The 19605-nt window shown below is 42.5% G+C and overlaps 1 protein-coding gene across 6 annotated transcripts in view; it reads right to left on the bottom strand.

The window, feature by feature from the left end:
• Positions 1–207: 207 nt before the first annotated feature.
• The window catches only part of nt5c3a (5'-nucleotidase, cytosolic IIIA), a 35232-nt gene continuing 15834 nt past the window's right edge, over positions 208–19605 (bottom strand). For all 6 annotated transcript variants that reach the window (XM_078216936.1, XM_078216941.1, XM_078216937.1 and 3 more), the window contains 8 exons: positions 13308–13406; positions 8475–8544; positions 7410–7456; positions 7249–7334; positions 4830–4919; positions 3848–4010; positions 1838–2038; positions 208–984 (listed from right to left, as the gene is read on the bottom strand). In XM_078216936.1, the coding sequence (XP_078073062.1) occupies positions 883–984; positions 1838–2038; positions 3848–4010; positions 4830–4919; positions 7249–7334; positions 7410–7456; positions 8475–8544; positions 13308–13406 (858 nt within the window). In that variant the 3' untranslated portion in view covers positions 208–882. The remainder of the gene's footprint in view (positions 985–1837; positions 2039–3847; positions 4011–4829; positions 4920–7248; positions 7335–7409; positions 7457–8474; positions 8545–13307; positions 13407–19605) is intronic.

The raw sequence follows: 19605 nt of genomic DNA, 5'->3' as shown, positions 1-19605 counted from the left end.
ACAAATGAGTCATCATAAATTGATTGGATCAGGTGAACCACACTCAGCACTGCTCACAAACATTTTTATTGGATATTATTGCAATTGTATTGATGAATGTGGCCTCATCTGATGCCCTTCTTTTAAATGGACAGAGTATTGTCGGCAATATTAATTGTATTGCTGAATGTAGTTTCAGCAAGATTGATCTGGTTCAACAATACTGGAAAGATTGAAACAAACCATTTAGGAGAGTTTTATTACAGTAAATTAAGGGCTTTAAGACAGCAGACCCAATGTTAAAAATCTCTCCACCAATTTAATGCACTGCGCACTTATTTCTTCCATGTACATCATTAATTTTTAAATATACAGATGTCAATGTTCAATAGGCAAAACAAGCTAAACCAAATAAACCAAAAGTATGCTCAGAATTATCCACAACTACAGAATGTTTGCAAAATATTAAAAAACTGCCTCAGTGCTCATCTCTTGGATAGAACTTGTTATATACAGGCAATTTGCCCATTCAGTACACCAAGCTTACAATATTCAAACCCTTATTAAACAGCATATACAGTAACATCACACATGGATATGCTTTGAAATATTAAGCCAGAATTTAAACCATTACATCTAGAGGTAGTTTAAATCTGTCAGTGGCTGACCTAGTTGTACAACTGCCTATCTTCATAAAGAACAAGCAAAATTCCCTTTATTCACCGTGAGGACACATCATTGTTACTTTTGTGCAAATTTTAAGAATACATGTTTTCTTCAGCACCAGGTGTTGAAGAATGTGCAGCATTTTCAATAAATGGAGCTGTACATTTACACATCACAAAAAGGTAGAACAGTATTTCAGTTTCAAGCTCCCACAGGCTTGGATGTCTCCGGTATTCATCACAGAATCTTCTGGAGAATAGCATTGGTCAGATCTAACGTCTCTTCTTTCACCAGCACTATATCATAGGAGTCAATGTACTTTTCTAAACATTCTTCCACCTATGCACATTTAAAAAACAAAAATTAAATTTAGAATTATATTTATCTGATTCTGGCATGCTAGGTGTGATGTAGCGAGCAATGAATAGTGCTAATTTTCACAGTTAACTTCATTGCAGTGTTAATGTAAGTCTACCTGTGACACTAACAAATAAACTTAAACTTAATCTTGAGAAAAAACATTGATTTGTTTGCCATGTAATTAATTACAAGTTAATTAAAAGCTCGAGTACAAAGCATCTTAGACAGATTGCAGTATGTTTGCTGGATAATGAATTAATTTATATTTATTCTTTAGAGATAGAAATACCCAGCACCAAAATGGAGAATGGCTGATAAACAGAAATCTGAAATTTTATGTGCATATTCATCTTTGTCAGTTTCAGTAAAGCACACCAATGAAATATATACAATTCTGCAAGTTTATAAGTCTCTTCCTGCAGATTGCCCTGCATATTGAGCTGTCAGATTGTATCAGCCCAACTTTTCATTTGCCAATTTTAGAACAAGCCATCCAAACAATATTGGCCAGTAGGTCAAAATGGTTCTGGGGCCAGAGTAAACTGCAGTGCCACAGCCAGTGACTATTGCTGATATACAACTGCATATTACATTAAATCATGGCTAGCAATGCCACTTCAGAACATTACTAAAATACTGCAGAATAAACAAAGAGGCTCAATTTCAAGAAACTCAAATATTGATAAACGTGGCGGTTCACTGTGGCTCTGCCGATTTATTCTGATAGTGAATGTTCCTATCTGCTCACTTGATGAAAATAACACAAACATGGGATGGTCCATGGACCCTAGTTAGAACTGAAAACTTAATAACTAGTCATAAAATCTCTTACTTTATCATTTAAGAATCCAATCTTGAGAATGCTGTCAACATTTTGAACACCATCTGCCATACTCAAGTCTCCCAATGAATCTCCCAGAAGGATGATGTTACAATTCTCCTTCAGGTGGTTGAAGTACTCAGAGTTCCTTAAAGCTCCATCATGTTTATTGTAAACATGGATGAGTTCACCTTTAAAGCCTTTTAGAACACCCTTAAATAAAAAATATTTTAGTTATCTCATTGGCAGGTTATCGTTTTCAGTTCAAAGCATGAGGTCATAATATGTAGGGTGACTTATTTTGATCATAAACTGTTTTCCACCTATTAAAAATAACTATGACTGTTTTAAAATGTGGCCCAGCAAATCACGGTTAAACAACTTTCACAGGGGCTATATAAAAAAGACATGATCAAGTTTGGTCACGGTGTAATTTTATGATCCTTGGCCAGGCCCCCAAGTTGTTGGTACGATCCAGTTAGGGACCAAAAATATTTTTGGTTAAAACAGACAAAATTTGAGAGATTTAAGATTTGCTTGTTGAATAAAGCCACAAGATTCCACGGATTTTGAACAAACTAAAATAAACGTTAAAAGGTCAGATAGATTAAAGCAATTTACAATATCTAGCTTATGTTCTAACATTCAGGTTTAATATGAGATACTTGTGAATTAACAAGCAAACTCTGGTCAAGAACACCGCACTATACAATAAGTGGCAGATGTGACCAAGACAGAGTCCATGGATTGTTCAACAATCCAACAGATGTCAGTAACACTGAGTAAACTAATCCCACTGAAACTCCCTTTCTTCACCACCTTGGAAGTCCAACCTGGGAATCCTTTCCAAAGTCATTCCAACTTGGGTGGCACCAACAATGCTCCCCCCCTCCCCGATCTTCTCCCCCCCCCCCCCATCCTCCCCGCTCCTCCCTTCGATCCCGCCACCCCTTTCCCCCTCCCCCGCTTCCCCCCCTCACCCTCCCCCCTTCCGCCCCTCCCCCCCGCCCCCCTCCCCCCCGCCCCCCTCCCCCCCACCCTCCTCCCCCTCCCCCCTCCCCCCCACCCTCCTCCCCCTCCCCCTCCTCCCCCCTACCCCCCCACCCTCCTCCCCCCGACCCCTCCATTCTCCTCCCCCCTCCTCCTCCTCCCCCTACTCCTCTCCCCTCCTCCTCCCCATCCCCCTTCTCTCCCCCCTCCCAGCTTCCCCGCTCCCCACCTCCCCTCTCTCCCTCCTTCCTCTCCCCACCTTCCCCCTCCCCCTCTCACCCCGGGTCATTGCAGGGAGTTTCAATCTCACCTCCTGAGATTTGTTCTCCTGGATTCCCGAGACATTTAATCACCAACTCACAAGCACAATTTCTGCTTTCCAGCTATGCCAAGCAGAATACTACTACTTCAAAGGGGCACCTTTGCCAACAGCCTGTAGCATGGAGTTACCAACCATGGCCAACCTCGCAGGGTTTTAATTTTCTCTCCTGAGATTCCTTTCTCCTGCATTCCAGAATATGCATTTGAGCACCAACTCGTCAGCACAACATCAGATCTTCGGCCGCTGAGATTGCTGCTCCAAAGGAGTGCCTTTGTTCCAATGGCCTAAAGTACTCTACCGAATGGACGCCTCCTTTTCTTGCTCCTCTTTTTTAAAAAACTGAACTGGGATTCTTTCCTGTCCTCGTTCCCTCACTGGAACTCTTCTTTTGGGATTTTTCCCTGTCCCGTCTCCCTTGCCTGAGACACTAGTCTTCCAATGGCACTCCAATCCAAGTCACATGACCCGGTTTTCATGCCATTTTTCTTCTTGTAAGACGTGCTGGGCCCAAAGAACAAAAGAAATGGAGAACTGGACACATATAACCCACCCCCTGGTCTCCACAGGCACAGAAGCTCCGAGATCTGTCGGGAGTTGAAGTTCCCAACCTCTACTCCCACCGTTAAGATAAGTTTGACTTTCATGACCGTTCCTAATGTTGCAAATAATCCTAGAACACAGAGAATTGAACATTACGATAGCTAACTCACCTTCTCATCAAAGTCCATGAAGTTGGAGATGACCTTCACATTGGAGTGAAATACACCAGCCTGAGAAATAATCTCCTCCAGGACATCACCAATTCCAGCAGAGAATATGAATACTGGGATGTTGTGTTCATTCAACTTATCGAAGAACAGCTCATAACCATCTCTGGAATTGGGCAACATATTTCAAGTTACAAAATTCAACTAAATGTGGACATTTGTTTTCAGAAACCACAGTATCATAACTAACCTTTATGGGGATCCACAGTTTTCACACAACTCCTCAAAATGATGATGCATTAAGTTGTGACTTCTCTCATTAGTAACCATACAAATGCTTTTTATGCAGCCTGTGACCTCGGTATCTGGGCACGAATTTCTTTTTACTATTTCACCATAAAATATCATGAATCTGGGATATCCGGAGGTCTAATTTTTACCAAAGATTAAACAGTGAACCTGGACCGTCTCAGGTTTCACAATGGCCGAGAACTGTGCAGCACAAACTGCAGTGACTTTCCAATCAAACCCAGCAGCTGTTACACGGTGAACAACTTCAACTGAGGGTCACGCTCCATTTCTGCAGAATGGAGATAAATATTCCACATTTCAGATTTAAGTAATTTTAAAATAATTGTGTGAGGTAACAAACCATATTGGCAGGCATTGAAAATACACTTAGAAATGTGTGAATTGATTATATATGAAGTGCTAATACTGTCGTATCAACTGACACACCTGAACTGTCATCTCCACCCATTTTTATCGTAACAAGTCCCTAAAAAGCCTGAACGGAATATTTAAGTAGAACAACATAATGCTGCAGCACTCCACTGAGTATTCATGCATTTAATATTCTAAATACTTGCTACAGGCAATAATACATTCACAAGATGCAATGTTAGAATTAATTGCTTATGTAGCTGCACCTTTCTGTGCCAATCATGGACTGCACCCTCCACCTCATCTGAAACCCCTGCAGTACCTCAGCATCACGTCAGATTCCCTCACCACTGCAGCCAGATTCCCTTTCTCAATACCTTGTTCAATCAGTAAATTGTGAGATTTTGTCCACCTGTACAAGAGAGTTTTTATTTTGAAAGCTGTTAGTACATACAAGAAACACAAACTTGGAGAACTTCAGAAGGAATTCCTTTTATCTCATTGTAGAGATAGTTATCAAAAACGGAATTGTTAAATAACGAAACGTTCGCTAGCGAGTCTTTGAGCCGACTATTTTTAAAAAATCTTTTAAAACTGGCTTCACCCTTCATTCCATAAAGAATTGATCTAGGAACTTGCACTGTCTTTGACTTGGAGCATATTTCGTACTATACAAAGTTGTAAGTTCAACGACTGGTGAATGTCTACAACACCGATTTCAAATCAGTATGTTAAACAGAGATTTTCAGAGTTAAAGGGCACAAGAAAATTTTTAAATGGAAGGGATTTCCATCATTAACAAAATTATAATTTAGGTTTTGTTTTTGAAAGTTTACAACACAGAAAAAGGCCACTTACCCCAACATACCTGCAGAAAACTTATCTATAGTAAGAAGTTTAACAACACCAGGTTAAAGTCTTTAGACTGCATTCCAATCATTATTCTGTAAATTGAGTTTGTGTCTCTGTGTGCTCTGTTTGTGAGCATTTCTCCACTCCACCTGACAAAGGGACAGCCTGTTCCGAAAGCTAGTGGCTTTTGCTACCAAATAAACCTGTTGGACTTTAACCTGGTGTTGTTAAACTTCTTACTGTGTTTACCCCAGTCCAACGCCGGCATCTCCACAACATGAAAACTTATCTACCCAGCCTAATCCCACTTTCCCTGCTCTCCCTCCCTCTCACAGGCCATGCTCTACCCCGCTCTCCCTCAAGCAGAACCCGCGCTCCCTCATCCTCAAGTGGTGAGGTTGACACAAAGAGTTTACAGAGGGATATAGACAGGTTAGGTGAGCGGGCAAAACCTGGCAGATGAAATATAATGTAGGAAAATGTGAAGCTATGTACTTTGCTAGTAAGAATAAAGGAATTGAATATTATTTAAATGGAGAAAGACTGCAGAAAACTGCAGCTCGGAGGAATCTGCGGGTCCTTGTGCATAAATTACAAAAGAAAAGCATGCAAGTTCATAATAGGGAAGGCAAATGGAATGTTGGCCTTTATTTCAAAGGGAATGGAGTATAAAAATAGGGAAGTCTTGCTAAAGCTATACAAGGCACTAGTCAGACCACACCTGGAATACTGTGAACAGTTTTGGTCCCTTTATCTAAGGAAATATACACTGGCATTGGAGGCAGTCCAGAGAAGGTTCTCTAGGTTGACCTCAGGAATGAAGGGATTTGCTTATGAGAAGAGGTTGAGTAGGTTGGGCCTGTGCTCATTGGAGTTTAGAAGAATGATAGATCACCTTACTGAGACATATATGATTCTCAGGGGGTTTGACAGGGTAGGTGTTCAGAGGTTGGTTCCTCTTAGAGGACAGTCGAGGACTAGAGCGCATCATCTCATGGTCGCCCATTTATTTATGGTATTTGCTACCAAATAAACCTGTTGGACTTTAACCTGGAGTTGTGAGACTTCTTACTGCACCCATTTAAGCCAGAGATGGGGAGAAATTTCTTCTCTCAGAGGGTAGGAAATCTGTGGAAGTCATTATCGAAGAGGGCTATATAGGCTGGGTTGATAAGTACATTCAAGGCTGAGATAGACAGATTTTTAATCTGTAAGGGAATCAAGGGTTATGAGAATAAGGCAAGAGAGTGGAGGAGAGGATTATCACATGAGATGGATCGTGAATGTGGAGCAGACTTCATGGGTTAAATGGCCTACTGCCGCTCCTCCGTCTAGTGGTCTCACAGTCTGCTCTCTGGTTGGCAACAGAACATGCTATTCTAAGAAACTACCCCAGAAGCACTCTATGAACTCCTCATCTAGGCCCTCCTTTTGCCCACCTGACCTTTCCAGTCTATATGTAGATTAAAACCTCCTAAGATTATTGGTATGGCTTTCTGACAAGCTCCAATTATTTGTACCTTTCTGCCCCACCCTACCGTGTGATGACTGTTAGGGGGCTGTACATGACTCCCATAAGTGACTTCTTGCCATTATCATTTCCACCCAAATTGCCTCCACATTCCAGTTTCCTGAATTTTGGTCATTCTTCTCTATTGTGCTAATCCTCCACTTGTTTCCTCACTTCCTGTCCTTGCTAAACATCCAATGCTCATCAATATTCAGGTCCCAACCCATGTCCTCCGGCAGCCATGTCTCCACAATGGCTATCAGATTGTACTTATTTATTTCTATGTGCACTCTCATCCTTGTGCAAGGCACCTATTGGATGAAGACACCTTTTTTTTCCAGATTCAACATTTATATAAAAGAGTATGTTAAGGACTTACCATTCAACCATGAAAGGGTACTTCTCCTCAACATTAATAGTTGGATCAATTTCAATTGGGTAGTACTTATTCCTAATCTGGAATAACTACAAGAAAAGTACAAATGAAAAATGAAAGCATGACACAAAAGAAAATTAAGTTTTTGCCGTTGAAACAAATACCTTTTTCTTACAGTCTTCTGAGATTAACTTGCAGTTGTCAATGATATCTGTCAGAATAAAAAGTAGAAGGAATAAAATTAATGCTCAAGCATAGGCATCAAAAATCAGTTGTGTAGTTTCTGGTTTTAGTCTGGCTGTTTGGAATAGCTGTATAGGATTAATGCTTCCAAAGAAGTTATATTAGACTTGAAATGTTAATTCTGTTTCTCTCTCCACAGATGCTGCCAGAACTGCAGAGTCTTTGTTTTTATTTCCAGCAGCCAGAATATTGTGCTTTTGTTTTGGGGTTGGTAATATTCTATTCTGTATACATGGCTCGGAAAGTTAGTTACCATCAAAGATCACAGACAACCAATATTGTAACTTAATACGTATAAATCATAGCAGTGCGCACAGTCATTCAGACCAAGGAGGTTTGTGACAACTTGTGCTCAGCTTGCTGTTCTTGGCAGAGCAATAGGACCACTACAGTTAACAAATTCTGAATGAAAAATAGTAGGAAGGTGCTAAATCTGCCCAATGTCACCAGTAGTAGAGTCATAAAGTGTCACATTAATGGAACAATCTCATTAAAATTAAAATGGGGTAGACATCACAGATGGAAACTCGATGTAGAACATTTGAACAGAGGATGAAAAAGGACAATCAATCTGCTGCTTCCTGGCAGTTGTCAGCTGTCATAGAAACATAGAAGATAGGAGCAGGAGGCCATTTGGTCCTTTGAGCCTGCTCCGCCATTTATTACGATCATGGCTGATCATCCAACTCCATAGCCTAATCCTGCTTTCACCCCATGACCTTTGATAGAAACTGTCAAACTGGAGCTTATTTTGCGGGTTGGTCCCAGAATGGCCTGGCCAACCCCTCAGCAACTTAAAAATCCCAATGAAACAAGCATTAAACCCATTTTGAAAATGAGCCAAAAGTATGGCAGAAATGGCAGTTTAATATAAGCTCAGAGTGGAGATGACAAGTTTGAGCTTTGTGAGCACAATCTTCTGTTTCCCAGCAATGTGAAGGCACCAATTCAACTGGTCACAGAATTTGGGATTATAAAATACCTACTGTGACAGGTTGGACATCTTTTCCCATTGTGGAAGAACTTGCTTAGTGTCATATCAAAATCTGTGATTATCTGCCAAACATTAAGAGCATAATAAGACAGTTAGTATTGGAAACTGCTGCAAACATACATTTTTCACAGTGCATTAAAAACAGGTCACTTTTTACCAATTAGTCCATGTTATAAAAAAGATATAACACTTTTCATTATTCTACTGGATGTCTCAAAGCACCTTACAGCCAATGAAGCACATTTTGAAGTACGTAAATTGTTGTAATGTAAACAAATTGGATATTCTAGTGTATTAGATCACCTCGGTCACGTGATGCTATCCCAGACCTTTGTCGATCCATCGCTTTTTAAAAATTCATTCATGGGATGTGATCATCATCACTGGCTGGCCAGCATTTATTGCCCATCCCTAATTACCCTCGAGAAGGTGTTGGTGACATGCCTTCTAGAACTGCTGCAGTCCATGTGATGCTCAGTGCTGTAATGGAAGGTGTCCCAGGACATTAAACCAGCAACAGTGAAGGACTTGAACCCAAAGTACGTCAATTTTATTTGCATGTATATTTCTTATGTTTTAATATGAGTCTGGGAGAATGGAAAGGGCTGTTCTTTACAGTTTTGTCTCATCAGTGGCTAAACTGTGAATCAGAACACCAGAATCAGCAGCTTGTCTTAAATGCAAATGAATGACTAATTGATTAATTTATATCTGGTCCCCATATGAACCTAAATGGCACAAATACAAAAGGAAGGAATATGCCCACACAACATGCTTGTGTTGCAATTCTGCAGAAGTTATTGTGAAACTAAATGCAATACCACAAAGTTTTCATAACTAAAATTACAACATACACTTAGAAACAAATTGTACTTTGGTAATCTGCTTCACTAACCTAATTTGCTAAATGTGTATTTGTAACAATATTATAGTTAAACTTTGATATTTTATACATGGAGTGCAAATATCTGACACTAATTAAATGGTGCTTCACATACTGTCAGAATCATACAAACATTTGGCCCAATGTATTTTTCTCAGCTTTTTGCCCATAGGCCTCTAATTTCTCCTTTCTGAGTATTAACCAATTCACTTTTAAAGTTACTATTGAACCTGCTCTTTCAGGTTGTGCATTTCAGATCATGATTTAATGCTTAAAAATAAATTCTCATTTCCCCTCTGGCTCCTTTACCAATTGTCTTAAATCTGTGTTCTTTGGTCATTAACCCTCCAGCCAGTGAATACTGTTTCTCCTTATTAAAGTCCCACAGCCATGTCCAGCTGATTCCAATCTATTCCCCTTTATCTCTCTGCTGCAAATCTCCAGACACAAGCTGTTGATTAAATGTGGAATCTGCTTCCTTCAGTGACGACTGCACATCATCGGGTGCACATTTTTCATCAGACAAAATGAGCTCCCCCCCCCCTCAGACCTACAAACTGGGAGATTATCCATTGAGGAAGCGGTTAGCACTGCTGTCTCACCGCACCAGGGATCCGGGTTTGATTCCGGCTTCGGGTGACTGTGTGGATTTTGCACGTTCTCCCCGTGTCTGCGTGTGTTTCCTCCCACACTCCAAAAATGTGCAGGTTAGGTGGATTGGCCATGCTAAATTGCCCCTTAGAGTCCAAAAATATGTGGGTTATGTGGATTAGCCATGTTAAATGCACAAGGTTACAGGGATGGGGCAGGGGAATCGGCCTAGGTAAACATTGAACCAGGGTTGATCCTCCAGTTTGATGTAATGGTTGAGGGCTAAGAGATTACAGATTGTGGTCGAGTACGGTTCTGCCGCTGCTGATAGCCCACAGCACCTCCTGGATGCCCAGTCTTGAGTTGCTATATCTGTTCAAGGTCTACCCTATTTAGTATGGTGGTAGTGCCACAGGACACGATGGAGGGTATCCTCCATGTGAAGGGGGGGGCTTTATCTCCATGCGGACCATACGGTAGTCATGCCTACCAATGCTGCCATGGACAATGCCTCTGCAATGGGCAGATTGGTGAGAACCAAGTAGGCAAGTAGGTTTCTCCCTCTAACAAAAAAAATGCTTTAAAAACTCAGCAGGTTTGGCAGCAATTGTGGAGAGGGAAACAGCGTTTGAGTCTGTATGACTTCTTCAGCCATTGCCATTTCCTGTGCCTCAGAAACATAAAAAATAGGAGCAGGCCATTCGGCCCTTCAAGCCTCCTCCACCATTCAACATGATCGTGGCTGATCCTCTATCTCGATGCCATACTCCAGTGCTCTCCCCTTAATCTTCTTCAATAGATTCAATGATTTGGCCTCCACAGATTTCTGTGGTAGAGAATTCTACAGGTTCAACAACCTCCGAGTGAAGAAATTTCTTCTCTTCTCAGTCCCAAATGGCCTGAGACTGTAACCCCTTGTTCAAGACACTCCAACCAGAAGAAACAACATCACTGCGCCCAGCCTGTTCAGCCCTGTCAGAATCTTATGTTTCAATGAGAACCCCTCTCATTCTTCTAAGTTTCAATGAATACAGGCCCTATCAACCCAATCTCTCCTCATATGACAATCCTGCCATCCCAGGAATCAATCTGGTGAACCTTTGCTGCACTCCCTCTATGGCAAGTATATCCTTTTCGACAAGGAAAACAAAATGCACACAATACCCTGGGTGTGGTCTCATCAAGGTCTGTACAGCCTGTAAGCCATCTTTGCTCCTGTACTCGAGTCCTCTTGCAATGAAGGCCATCCGCCTTCCTAACTGCTCGCTGCACCTGCATGCTTGCTTTCAATGACTAGTGTACTAGGACACCGAGGTCCCATTGTACACCAATTCATCACCACTAAATAATGCTGCTTCTCTGTCCAAAGTAGAAAACTTCACATTTATCCATGTTAGAATCATAGAATCCGTACAGTACAGAAAGAGGCCATTCAACCCATCAAGTCTGCACTGACCACAATTCCACCCAGGATCTATCTTCATAACCCCATGTATTTACCCTGCAAGTCCCCTGACACTAAGGTAAATTTAGCATGTCCAATCAACCTAACCTACACATCTTTGGAGTGTGGGAGGAAACCGGAGCACCCGGAGGAAACCCATGTAGACACGGGGAGAATGTGCAAACTCCACACAGACAGTGACCCATGGCCAGAATTGAATTTGGGTCTCTGCCGCTGTGAGGCAGCAGTGCTAACCACTGTGCCACCCCATGTTATACTGCATCTGCCACGTATTTGCCCACACATCCACCTTGTCTAAATTACCTTGAAGCCTCTTAATATCCTCCTCATCACTCACATTCCTACCAAGTTTCGTGTCATTAGCAAACTTCAAACAAAATCATTGATGTATATTGGGAATAGCTGGGGCCCAGACACTGATCCCTGAGGGTACTAGTCACTGCCTGCCACTTCGAAAAGGATTCATTTATTCCTATCCTGTTTCCTGTCTGCGTGCCAGTTCTTACTGCATGCCAATATATTATCCCCAATCCCATGCGCTTTAATTTTACATCCAGTCCCTCCCTCTGCCTTATCCCCATAATCCCTTGCATTTATCCATCTAACCTACATATCTTTGGACTGTGGGAGGAAACTGGAGCATTCGGAGGAAACCCACGCAGGCACAGAATCAAACCTGGGTCTCTGGATCTGTGAGGCAACAGCGCTGACCACTGTGCCACTGAACCAGATGGATGTCTAACAGGTCTGTAGTTCCTCATTTTCTTTCTCCCTCCCTTCTTAAATAGTGGAGTGACATTTGCCGTCTTCCAATTTTCAGAAACCATTCCAGAATCCATAGAATTTTGGAAGATGATCACCAATGCATCCATTGTCTCCATTGCTATCTCTTTCAACACTCTCGGGGTGTAGAATTCAGATCCCAGGGACTTAAATTTTCAGTCCCATTAATTTCTCCAATGCAACCTTTTTGCCAATACTAATTTTCTTCAATTCCTTATTCTCCCTCATCCCCTGGATCTCGAATTCTGGGAGATTTCTTATACTTTCTTTGGTGCAGACAGAAAGTAATCATTTAGCTTCTCTGCCATTTCTCTATTCCCCATTTAAAATTTGTCGAAAAGATTCTCCCTGACTAATGTATTGATTTTATACACGATGGCACAGTGGTTAGCACTGTTGCCTCACAGTGTCAGGGACCTAGGTTCGATTCCTGGCTTGAGTCACTGTCTGTGTAGAGTTTGCATGTTCTCCCCATGTCTGTGCGAGTTTCCTCCGGGTGCTCCAGTTTCCTCCCACACTCCAAAGATGTGCAGGTATGTGGATTGGCTATGCTAAATTACTCCTTAGTGTCGGGGGACTAGCTAGGGTAAATGCATGGGGTTATGGAGAAAGGACCTGGATAGGATTGTGGTCGGTGCAGACTCCATGGACTGAATGGCCTCCTTCTGTACTGTAGGGATTCCAAGATTCTACCTATTATCAGCACAACACCACCCCATTTCCTTGTTGCCTGTCCTTGCTAAATGTCAAATCTTGAATATTCAGTTCCCCGTCTTGGTCACTCTTGGGTCCATTTATTCATTTGAATAGACGAGGGCAGCACTGGTACAAGTTTTAAAATGGTTTTCTTTTACTGAACAGAACTTAAAACGATTAACATGACAGAAGCAGTAAAAAGTGAACTTGGAGACTGGCTTCTAGGCAAGCCAGACCCTGTACTGAACTCTCTCCAAGTGGCATTAACTAATATCTATTCGAAATGCACTATAATCTAAAAAATACCACAGAAATTTAACAAACATCCATCTGAAAAGCAAAATTAAACTTTGCAGCTTTGTCCCCAGACTCCCTCAATATCACCATACATTGTAGACAGTGCCTACCTGAAGTTTGGAAGCTCCTCCTTTGATAAGACCACATATGATTTCTTCCACTCTCTCAGGGTCCTTAATGTGGACATTTTTTTTCTGGAATTCTGGCATCTGTGAGGCAGAGGGGTATTTATCATGAGTATGAGAGCACTCGACAGACACACAAATATTACATATTGCTTCATTCCTTGTATACAATAAACTTGCAGAATCCATTCATTTCAGGGAGCAGTCAAATGAGGTAGCAGCAGTGGGGAGTCAACATTCGTTATTCAAGAATGCAGCTTATGAAGCAGTTGTGACAATTTACTGAAGCAAGTCAACTTTGAATTCATTGAATTATAGACTGGTCACTGCACAGCAATCAAAATAAATCTCTATTCACGCAGTTAAATATCAGCCACAGCTGACCCAGTTCCATAACAGAAATTTAGCATGCTAACTCATATTGAGATACTAGTAAACTTCATTTTAAATTCATGACACTGTACTTCCAGACTAGTATTCACTTATTGCTGAGCACGTCTGTTATTGATTCCAGTCCTTACTAATCCAGGAAACAGTTTTAACACCCTACCCAACAGAGTAAATTAAAATAATGCAATTTTACACATCTCAAGGAAATCTTATCATTGGCAAGTTACTGGAGGCAATAGCAGCTTGTATCATATTCCCAAAGTCAGTGTAAAATAAAGATTTCTGACAGAATTAAAGCTGATTTTATAAGGCCTTTATTAGCCGAGGCATGGAGTTTAAGAGCAGGGAGGTTATGCTGGGATTATATAAAACCTTGGTTATGCCACAGCTAAAGTATCATGTGCAGTTCTGGAATCCACATTTTAGGAAGGATGTGATAGCACTGGAAAGGGTGCAGAGGAGAGTTACCAGGATGTTGCCTGCACTGGACAGTTTTAGTTGTGAAGAGAGATTGATAGACTGGGGTTGTTTCTCTTGGTACGGAGGAGACTGAGAGAGGACATAATTGAGATGTATAAAATTATGAGGGGCATAGATAGACAGGAAGAAACTTTTCCCCCTGGTGGAGGGATCAATGACCTGGGGGCACAGATTTAAAGTAAAGGGCATGTGGTTTGGAGGAGATGCGAGGAAAAACTTTTTCGCCCAGAGGGTGGTGAGAGTCTGGAACTCACTGCCTGAAAGGCTGGTGGAGACAGAGATCCTCATAACATTTAAAAAATGTTTAGATGTGCACTTGTGATGTCAAGGCACACAAGGCTATGGGCCTAGTGCTGGAGAATGGGATTAGAATAGTTAGGTGGCTATTTTTGACCAGCGCAGACCTGATGGGCTGAAAGGCCTTTTCTGTGCTGTGGATCTCTATGACTAAGGCAAGGCTGGGAATTATAATCAACTTCCTGTCACATTTCCATGTCTAAATCTCCTCCCAAGTCATATTTTTCAAGGAAAATAAATTCTAGGTCTAAACATAGAGACAGTTTGACAATTCGGCTACATTACAACTTCCCTACCACAGCATGTTTCCACAAAGTTCAGGACACCATCTGATTTGAGTTCCCAAGTGAGTTCACATTTTTCTGTCACCAGATGCTCTGTTAAAATTATCCGCAGGAGTTACAGGGGAGAATGTGAGATTTAGTAGCAGGGAGCCAGCTTGCTTCAGTTAGTAACATCTTGCCTGTGCCTCATCATGGGTTCAATCCCACTCTAGGACTTCAAGTGGCGTGCTACAGGGATCAGTGCTGGGGTTTCAACATTTTACATTTATATCAATGATTGGATGAAGGGACCAAGATATGGTTGCTAAATTTAGTCATAGAGGTTTACAGTATGGAAACTGGCCCTTCGGCCCAACTTGTCCATGCTGCCCAGTTTTTACCATTAAGCTAGTCCCAATTGCCCACATTTGGCCCTCTATACCCATCTTACCCATGTAACTGTCTAACTGCTTTTTAAAAGACAAAATTATACCTGCTTCTAATACTGCCTCTAGCAACTCGTTCCAGACACTCACCACCCTCTGTGAAAAAATTGCCCTTCTGGACCCTTTTGTACATCTCCCCTCTCACCTTAAACCTATGCCCCCTAGTTTTAGACTCCCCTACCTTTGGGAAAAGATATTGACTATCTACCTATCTATGCCCCTTTTTATTTTATAGATCTCTATAAGATCACCCCTCAGCCTCCTATGCTCCAGGGAAAAAAGTCCCAGTCTATCCAGCCTCTCCTTATAACTCAAACCATCAAGTCCCAGTAGCATCCTAGTAAATCTTTCTGTATTCTTTCTAGTTTAATAACATCCTTTCTATAATAGATTGACCAGAACTGTTACACAATATTCCAAATGTGGCCTTACCAATGTCTTGCACAACTTCAACAAGACATCCCAATTCCCGTATTCAATGTTCTGATCAATTTGCTAATGACACAAAGAAAAGTAGGATACTAAAATGGGAAAAGGACACAAGGATAGGTTAAGTGAATGGGCAAAGATCTGGCAAATGGAGTATAATGTGGGAAAGTGGGAAATCATCCATTCTGGCAGGGTTTTTATTAAAGAAAGCATATTATCTAAATGGTGAGAGGTTTAAGAGCTCTGAGATGTAGAGGAATCTGGGTGTCTTTGTGCATGAATCGCCAAAGGTTAGCATGCAAGTACAGCTTGTATCTGCTCAAGTTTAGAAGAGTAAGAGGCGACTTGATCCTGACAAGTCTTGGCAGGGTCAATGTGAAGAGGATGTTTCGTCTTGTGGGAAAATCAAGAACCAGGGTCCAGTGTTTAAAAAGAAGAGGTCACCCATTTAGGACAGAGACGAGGACAATTTTTTTCTCTGACAGTTGAGAGTCTGTGGAACACTCTTCCTCAAAAGGCAGTGGAAGCAAAGTAGTTGGATATTTTTTAAGGCAGAGGTAGATAGATTCTTGATAAGCAAGAGGCTGAAAGGTTATCAGGAGTAGGCGGGAACGTAGAGTCGAAGTTACAATCAGATCAACCACGATCTTGTGAATATAGTGGCACTTGGAATATAGTGTTCAATTCTGGTCGCCACACTACCAGAAGGATGTGGAGGCTTTGGAGAGGGTACAGAAAAGATTTACCAGGATTTTGCCTGGTATGGAGGGCATTAGCTATGAGGAGAGGTTGGAGAAACTTGGTTTGTTCTCACTGGAGCGACGGAGGTTGAGGGGAGACCTGATAGAAGTCTACAAGATTATGAGGGGCAAGTTTTAAAAGAGATGTACGAGGCAGATTTTTTACACAGAGAGTGGTGGGTGCCTGGAACTCGTTGCCGGGGGAGGTAGTGGAAGCGGGTACGATAGTGACTTTTAAAGGGCGTCTTGACAAGTATATGAATGAGATGGGAATAGAGGGATATGGTCCCTGGAAGCGTAGGGGTTTTACTTAAGTCAGGCAGCATGGTCGGTGCAGGCTTGGAGGGCCGAAGGGCCTGTTCCTGTGCTGTAATTTTCTTTGTTCTTATTGAATAGCGGAGCAGGATCAATGGGCCAAATGGCCTACTCCTGCTCCTAATTTGTATGTATGTATTTTAAGCACAAAATCTAGGCTGACACTTCAATGTTGCATTGAAAGAGCTTTACATTGTTGAAATGGCACCTTTCTTATGAGATGATAAACTGGGGCTCCTTCAGGCTGTCCAATATGTTACCGCTGCACTATTTGAAAACAGCAAGTTCCCTCTCTGTCCTTGCTGACACCACTCTCTCAATCAACATCTAAAAAGCCTCAATTTGCTCATTTGTCTTACTGCTGTTTTGAACCATCACTCTTTCCATCTATTGTATACGATGCCTCAGTCTGCATGTTGTATTACAAAGCAATTCAAAGGCAGTGGCCCATAGAATCATACAGTGCAGAAGAGGCCCTTGGGCCCATCACATCTGCACTGGCACATTAGAAACACCTGAACTCCCACCTAATCCCATCGGCCAGCACTTGGCCCATAGCCCTGAATGTTATGTGCCAACAGTCATCCAGATACTTTTTAAAGAACAAAGAACAGTACAGCACAGGAAACAGGCCCTTCGGCCCTCCAAGCCTGTGCCGCTCCTTGGTCCAACTAGACCAATCGTTTGTATCCCTCCATTCCCAGGCTGCTCATGTGACTATCCAGGTAAGTCTTAAACGATGTCAGCGTGCCTGCCTCCACCACCCTACTTGGCAGCGCATTCCAGGCCCCCACCACCCTCTGTGTAAAAAACGTCCCTCTGATGTCTGAGTTATACTTCGCCCCTCTCACCTTGAGCCCGTGACCCCTCGTGATCGTCACCTCCGACCTGGGAAAAAGCTTCCCACTGTTCACCCTATCTATACCCTTCATAATCTTGTATACCTCTATTAGATCTCCCCTCATTCTCCGTCTTTCCAAGGAGAACAACCCCAGTCTACCCAATCTCTCCTCATAGCTAAGACCCTCCATACCAGGCAACATCCTGGTAAACCTTCTCTGCACTCTCTCCAATGCCTCCACGTCCTTCTGGTAGTGCGGCGACCAGAACTGGACGCAGTACTCCAAATGCGGCCTAACCAGCGTTCTATACAGCTGCATCATCAGACTCCAGCTTTTATACTCTATACCCCGTCCTATAAAGGCAAGCATACCATATGCCTTCTTCACCACCTTCTCCACCTGTGTTGCCACCTTCAAGGATTTGTGGACTTGCACACCTAGGTCCCTCTGTGTTTCTATACTCCTGATGACTCTGCCATTTATTGCATAACTCCTCCCTACATTATTTCTTCCAAAATGCATCACTTCGCATTTATCCGGATTAAATTCCATCTGCCACCTCTCCGCCCAATTTTCCAGCCTATCTATATCCTGCTGTATTGCCCGACAATGCTCTTCGCTATCCGCAATTCCAGCCATCTTTGTGTCATCCGCAAACTTGCTGATTACACCAGTTACACCTTCTTCCAAATCATTTATATATATCACAAATAGCAGAGGTCCCAGTACAGAGCCCTGCGGAACACCACTGGTCACAGACCTCCAGCCGGAAAAAGACCCTTCGACCACTACCCTCTGTCTCCTATGGCCAAGCCAGTTCTCCACCCATCGAGCCACTTCTCCTTGTATCCCATGAGCCTTAACCTTCTTAACCAACCTGCCATGTGGGACTTTGTCAAATGCCTTACTGAAATCCATATAGACGACATCCACGGCCCTTCCTTCATCAACCGTTTTTGTCACTTCCTCAAAAAACTCCACCAAATTTGTAAGGCACGACCTCCCTCTTACAAAACCATGCTGTCTGTCACTAATGAGATTGTTCCGTTCTAAATGCACATACATCCTGTCTCTAAGAATCCTCTCCAACAACTTCCCTACCACGGACGTCAAGCTCACCGGCCTATAATTTCCTGGGTTATCCCTGCTACCCTTCTTAAACAACGGGACCACATTCGCTATCCTCCAATCCTCAGGGACCTCACCCGTGTCCAAAGAAGCGACAAAGATTTCCGTCAGAGGCCCAGCAATTTCCTCTCTCGTCTCCCTGAGCAGTCGAGGATAGATGCCATCAGGCCCTGGGGCTTTGTCAGTTTTAATGTCCCCTAAAAAACCTAACACTTCCTCTCTCGTAATGGAGATTTTCTCTAACGGGTCAACACCTCCCTCCGAGACACTCCCGGTTAACACGCCCCTCTCCTTCGTGAATACCGATGCAAAGTATTCATTTAGGATCTCCCCTATTCCCTTGGGTTCTAAGCATAATTCCCCTCCTTTGTCCCTGAGAGGTCCGATTTTCTCCCTGACAACTCTTTTGTTCCTAACGTATGAATAGAATGCCTTAGGATTCTCCTTAATCCTGCCTGCCAAGAACATCTCGTGCCCTCTTTTTGCCCTTCTAACTCCCCATTTGAGATCTTTCCTACTCTCTCTGTATTCCTCCAGAGCTCCATCTGTTTTCAGTTGCCTGGACTTAACGTACGCCTCCCTTTTCATTTTAATCAGATCCTCAATTTCCCTGGTTATCCACGGCTCTCGAATCCTACCTTTCCTATCTTTCCTTTTTACAGGCACATGCCTATCCTGCAGCCTTATCAATAGTTCCTTAAAAGACTCCCACATGCCAGACGCGGACTTACCCTCGAACATCCTCTAAAGGATGAGGCAACTCACCTCTATCACCCTCCCAGACAGCGCATTCCAGACCGTCACCATCCTCTGGGTAAACAAGTTTTTCCTCACATCCCCCCTAAACCTCCTGCCCCTCACCTTGAATCTATGTCCCGTTGTGACTGACCCTTCAACTAAGGGAAACAGCTGCTCCTTATCCACTCTGTCCATGTCCCTCATAATCTTGTACA

Source organism: Mustelus asterias, chromosome 7 (genome assembly GCF_964213995.1).
Source record: "Mustelus asterias chromosome 7, sMusAst1.hap1.1, whole genome shotgun sequence".
Lineage (NCBI taxonomy): Eukaryota > Metazoa > Chordata > Chondrichthyes > Carcharhiniformes > Triakidae > Mustelus > Mustelus asterias.
This window is presented reverse-complemented; position numbering and strand designations above follow the sequence as displayed.